General features: G+C 31.3%; 1 protein-coding gene across 13 annotated transcripts in view; it reads right to left on the bottom strand.

Annotated features, from left to right (window-relative positions):
• Positions 1 to 184: 184 nt before the first annotated feature.
• gish (casein kinase I gish) overlaps positions 185 to 6,212 on the bottom strand; it is a 40,217-nt gene continuing 34,189 nt past the window's right edge. For 7 of the 13 annotated variants that reach the window (XM_085208314.1, XM_085208315.1, XM_085208324.1 and 4 more), the window contains one exon: positions 3,175 to 5,490. In XM_085208314.1, coding sequence (XP_085064440.1) covers positions 5,415 to 5,490 — 76 coding nt within the window. In that variant the 3' untranslated portion in view covers positions 3,175 to 5,414. Of the gene's footprint in view, positions 5,491 to 6,212 lie in introns of all 13 variants that reach the window. The other 6 variants (XM_085208320.1, XM_085208323.1, XM_085208322.1 and 3 more) reach the window with 4 other exon arrangements.

Genomic DNA, 6,212 nt, shown 5'->3' with positions numbered 1-6,212 from the left:
CGTGGCATGTAGTTACTCGCTACATGCGATGTTGAGTCGCTCTACTCGCTGGGTTGTTTTGTGTGATTTTTAAGCAAATGGTTATAATTGTACGGTTTTATCTCTGTTTTAACAAATCACTTTCATTTTAATATAATTAAAAACTATTATCAAAACGCTTAAAATAATGAATAAAACAAATATCTTATAATAAGCTTTATTTAATTATGAGTTAACAAATATTTTCGTATTTTTGAAAACAGGTTGTGACCTTAACTGAATATAAGTCAAATTGCGTATGCAAATGTATATGTTACAGAAAAAAAATAAACATTGACAACTGTTTTCTATGATAATGAATATTTTATGTATACGGGTACTTAACTATAAGGATTCAATTCATTTTCGAAAGCATCATGTATTATATATAATACATAAAGTTAATAACTATAACGGCCGTCGGGACGTGACTTACTTAGTAAGCGAAACCTTTAAAATTATAAATTAACTACAGTTATATACGCTCGTCGTCGCGACATACAATAAATACCCACGTTACTTCGCTTCACTGTTCAAATTGAAACAATAAAACGGTGCCTTGAAACGTTTATTGTGATAATATGAAGCTATCGAAATGCCTTCTCGCTACACGCTGTATCGCCAGCGACCGGTGTTGCCAGGCGGCAAAAAACTACATTTCTATTACAAAATTTAAATCATAAAACTGAGAACTTAGGATAATATGAATACATTCCAATATACGTAACTGTACATATTAACATATGTAATTTGTAGTTTAACTCCGCGGACCTGGCAACACTCCACAACTCGTTCACAATCACGTAAAATCATCGCGTTAAGAGATCACACAATTTGACTTTGAATTTCAACTTCCACTCTAATTTGATTATTCTATCTAGCAAATAGAAATTAACAATTAGGTACAGCTATGAATTAATTTTAAGACTTACGTTTATAACATTCGGTTAGATATAATGCGACTTGCACAATAAGTATCCTATCGGCGAGGGGAAACCAATATTGTTCACCATATTACACAAAAACTCATCCAGACTGAGAACTTTCATTTTTCGCTCTAATATTAGCATTCAGAAGGTTCTCTAAACATTTGAAAACGACACAACAAGATGTTTATTAAAAAAAAAAGTTCAAATTCCTTGTTTGGGAGCGAACGATGCGGCCAGTCACTATCAAAATGACCGCCGCCGCGTCTCTCCGCTCGTCAAATTTCGCTCTCTTCGCTCCATTTCCAAGCAATAGTATACAAACGCGTCTAAGCTGTACAATTTATACACTAACAAGCGACCGCGAGGGAGTCCTCTATGTGTACTCAGTCTATTCACAATTCGATATCAACTAACGATTACTGTCTCCGCCAGCTGTGGGGGGAATACCCCTGCGACGTCACAACGTTAGTAACGCAAAACCTCCTAAACAGAACATTCCAACTGAAACGTACGAGTGTTGCAGTCTTGTCGCACTCTCCGCTCTCCGCTTTGAGAAGGTTTTAACATAAATTATTGCACGTAATAATATATAAAAATTTACGAATCACACTAGGACCGACGAGGAGCGTGACGTCACTACGACCAAAAACGACACTTTCACGAAACAACTTATACAAGATGACTAAATAAAAATTATAACTAGAATATGCCTATAATGGCGACCGCGGTCATCAACAACACAACTTACATTTCACGTTATCTATATTATGGTAATTGTTTACTTACGAAACATAACGCAATCGTATAATTACAGAATTAACTATAATAATGAACTACGCGGGAATACTACAGCTACGGCCGCTCATAGTGTACTGTTTGTTCTTAGATCCGAGGGATTGTTATTGACCTGAATTCATTTGTGGCTAACCATTTATATTATATATAAATATTCATATATAAAAACTACATTTCATTTACAGATATAGAAAATTTTTGACATTATATACCTACATAGAGACCAAAAAAGAAATAACAATTTGATCTTCCTTTTGTCGTACATTTCATATATTTTAGATATGTTAAACTATTGTCACAAATAATAGCAATTTTTACAAGCTAGAAAATGAAGCGACAAAATATACTTATTTTCTTAGACATGTATACAATATCAACATAATATATAAGCTATTATTGTTATATATGAATATTTATATATATTCAATGTATTAAATCGATTTTCTCCACAAACACACGTGCCACAATATAAGCGTATCAAAATCGAATGCAACATAATCATTCGGTCAATAATAATCGTTCAGAATGAATGAATGATAAATATCGATACTAGCTCGAATGAACTGGAATGGATGTTTAATGAGTTGTATGATTGTTCACGACGAAATAAATAGAAAAATTGAAGTTTAAAACATGAAACGTAATCTACGGACGGGAACACAAACGAAAACCAACCGCACCTCCAAATATTATATACATGATGATATTTACTGTAAAAAAATATGACACTGTGTGAACACAGTTAAACAAATTGAACGAAAAACCATATTAAATAAACATTGAATTTTTGTTTTTAAATTGTTTTTCGCCATTTAAGGAACAATCCGTTCACAATTACTATTGAGTGTAAAATAGTAATCGTATAACGATGTTTCCGAATACTGTATCGTACATGATATGGAATATTCTAGAATCTCAGTATTAACACAACATATTGTATACTAGTTAGTTTATATATCGATTAGGCGTCTCGCGATTATTGTATCGACTATTTTGACTCACAATAAAAAAAATAGGATTTTTTAATACAAAATAATCGTATATCAATTAATATTTTTTCGGTTATTGTACATTATGTTTGGACGTAAAGTTTTGTTTATGGATAATTTTCTATATTTATGGTTTTTAAGCGTAAGCCATAGATATTTTTTTAGCTGCCTGACTGAATGAATTCATACCAAATTAAATATATAGATATTTATAAAAAAATATAAAAAAAATATGTCAAATTGTGTGTGAGATCTCTACATAGAGTAGTTTAAATAAAATAAAAAGATAAAAACACTTTTTGTCTAATGTTAAAAGATAAAAGTTACCATTTTATTTTTATCTTTACACAGTTTATTTTCATACTCATATGTATTTTTCATTGTTTTATTGCAATAATAAGTGTAAAATTATATTGGGCCATATATAAATAATACAAAGCACATATTTATTGCAGGGACGTCATGGAGCTCCGTAACCGTAACCGAAACTATCGGATATTCGGATAACTGAAAAAAACCATCTGTATCTGTAACCGGTCCCGATATAAAAGTTTCGGATAATTTCAGATATGGGCGTAGGTTTTTGATTAATTTGATTGAAAAAATAATGTTGTCAATAACAGATTATTTACAAATTAAAGTAATATCAAGAAAAGAAATGTATTCCGAATAATTTGCATTATAAAACTTACAGATAAATTTTATTGACTTGAATACTGTTAGCCTAATAATTAACCTTAATAGCGACAACGTGCGGGGAGGGAAGAGGGTACTCTGTCCCTGAGAAGTCACGAACACTACGTGGATGCTTGAGAGGCGTCCAATGTGGGACTCTCAAATCGGCTTGTGGCCATCGATCAACTTAACGGAACTTAATCATTATATTCCTTAAAAATTTTATATCCATAACCAAAATTATCCAAAACTAAAGGATAAACCGGAATAATTTTCTTCCTACATCCGTCTCAGTAGCATAACATCCGCAACATCCCTGATTTATTGCATATAATTATAATATAATGTTAATATATAATATAGAAACAAATGTATTCATTCAATTTACATATATAGTATTTCTAAAAATTATTGGTATTTAATATTTAAATGTCGGGATATAAGTTAATTTTTTTATCAACAAACCACATCTTATAAGTCAAATTTAAAATATTGCAGTATTAGTAAAAAAAGCATGGAATTCTATATGAAAATCGATCACATATTAGATTCTTTTGTATCTATATACTTTCTATATAATGAAAAATAATAATTTTCATGTCATATTTTAAATTTGACGTTATAACAAAAATTATATTATCAGTTGAGATAATTTGCAAAAGAAATTTAATATCACTCTAGTGTACAACTGAAAATTGATAGAAAGCGCAACCAAACATTCAAAACTGACTAAACTCTATTAAAACAAAAAAAAAAACTTAGAAACGCTATAATATTACTTATTAATTTTTATCGTTTTATTATTAACAATACCTACAGATTAACAATGTTAGTGCAAAAATTGATCTAGACTATAAAATATTTGAAAATTGACCAATTGACATTAATTTCCTTTTTGACAAACATCTCAACTTGGAAAAAAACCATATTATTTATTTAATTTACATCAACAATTTCAATTACCGTCTCGTTTTGGATATATTTCGTAACAAATAACTATGTTTCAGTTCGGATGATTGTATTAAATCACTTTAGGGTTGTCAACTATACGAATTGTTTTTTCATATGTTTTTTTATAATTTGTCATGCGTCGTAATAATTAATTTTACAAAATATTAATTCGACACAGCGTCTGTGTGTAAATTAATTATTATCATTTTCTCGCTCTAGTAACAAGACAAAGCGCGACATTTGAGTTCCGCCATTCAACACGCAGTGCCTCAAAAAAAGGGCCGTGCGTGGGGAACGAAATCTCTTACACTAGGTTCCCTCTACCTTACTCTGCAATATGTAGCGTGAAGCTAAAAAAAATCTATACGACGATATTTAATATTTTGCAAAATATACGAAACAGTGTAAACTCTATATAACGACATTGCAAGGAATGTGTATTTTATGACATTATCGAGAATGGTTGAGGTGGTGGTCGTTAAATTAGAATAAAATAAAAGTATTATCAAAATAACGAAAGCAAAAAACGTGACTACGTGATGGCCACGACCGCTATGTCAAGAGCGTAACGACTGAGAAGAAGATTATCAAAATAATGAGTACAACAAAGTTTACACTATATGTATTTTCAGTGCATATAGTGCAGATGACATAATATTTAAAACAAGCCAAACCCACTAAAATTATGTATATCGACGTTATCATAAAATCAAGAGGCGTTATATAAGAATGTACACTGTAATTTTATACTAGACGCACAAAAACAATAAATCAAAATATAAATCACTATCTACGATTCTGCTTTGCATGTAACTCTAAAATCGTCGCAAATCGACAGCCCTGTAATAACAGGGTTGTCGATTTGCTAAAATTTTAGTTTTTTCCGTTGAACACAAACACAACACAATCAAAGTTGACAACCCTAAACAATACGTATAGTAAGCATCATGGTGCTGACAGTTCAACAGTATACGGTCCGGGGGGTGTTTGGGGTGTGTATGGGGGTGTCGGGGGGTGTGTAGGGGTGCTAGGGGCGCGGCTGGGGTCAGGCGTCGCGTCACTTGTACGCGCGCGTCGCACACTTCTTCTTTTTACGTTTGAAGAAACAGCAACATCTGGAATAGACGGATTGTCTGCATGATGATTTTTTATAGTCTGCTTATAGGTTTGAGATATTTAGTTATATACTTAATAAAATAGTTATAGTTTTAATTATTTACCAAATGGCGCATACCATTCAAATCCTACAATAATTATTATAATTGTTATAAAGACATCTTATTATTATTTTAAAAAAAATGAGTATAAGCCAAGAAAATATTCTCACTGCTGTTATTGTTCTAGATAAATTAAAAATTTCTGTCATTTTGAATAAAACATGTAGAGCAATATAAAATGGGTTTCTACTTCTTTTTAATAGTATAATTATATTTATTAAGAATAACCACATCCGATTAATATTGAACCGAATGTTCATTTTCACGCAAAAACTACTGAACAGATTTAGATGAAACTTTACGATATTATAGCTTATACATCAGAATAACACATACAACAACAAGCAGCGAAGCCGTGAATGGGTCGCTAGTGTATTCCTCAACACAACTGATACAACTATTATCTAAATATAAATTATTTTTTTATCTTCACGCTGTATACCGCATATAGCAGACTAAACAGAGGGAACGTTTAGGGAAGTGTTAAGACACTTCGTTCTCTATGCACCTCCCAATTTTCGAGTTTAAGTGGCAAAACTGAACATCAGATTTTGTTTTGTTACTAGAGGGAGGAAATTAAAATGATTAATTCATATAAGTGGGGATCGACCACATGGCATGGGGGTATTAAAACAATA

This window comes from Heliconius melpomene, chromosome 4, assembly GCF_056956725.1.
Source record: "Heliconius melpomene rosina isolate 202511_hmr_F chromosome 4, ASM5695672v1, whole genome shotgun sequence".
Classification (NCBI taxonomy): domain Eukaryota; kingdom Metazoa; phylum Arthropoda; class Insecta; order Lepidoptera; family Nymphalidae; genus Heliconius; species Heliconius melpomene.
This window is presented reverse-complemented; position numbering and strand designations above follow the sequence as displayed.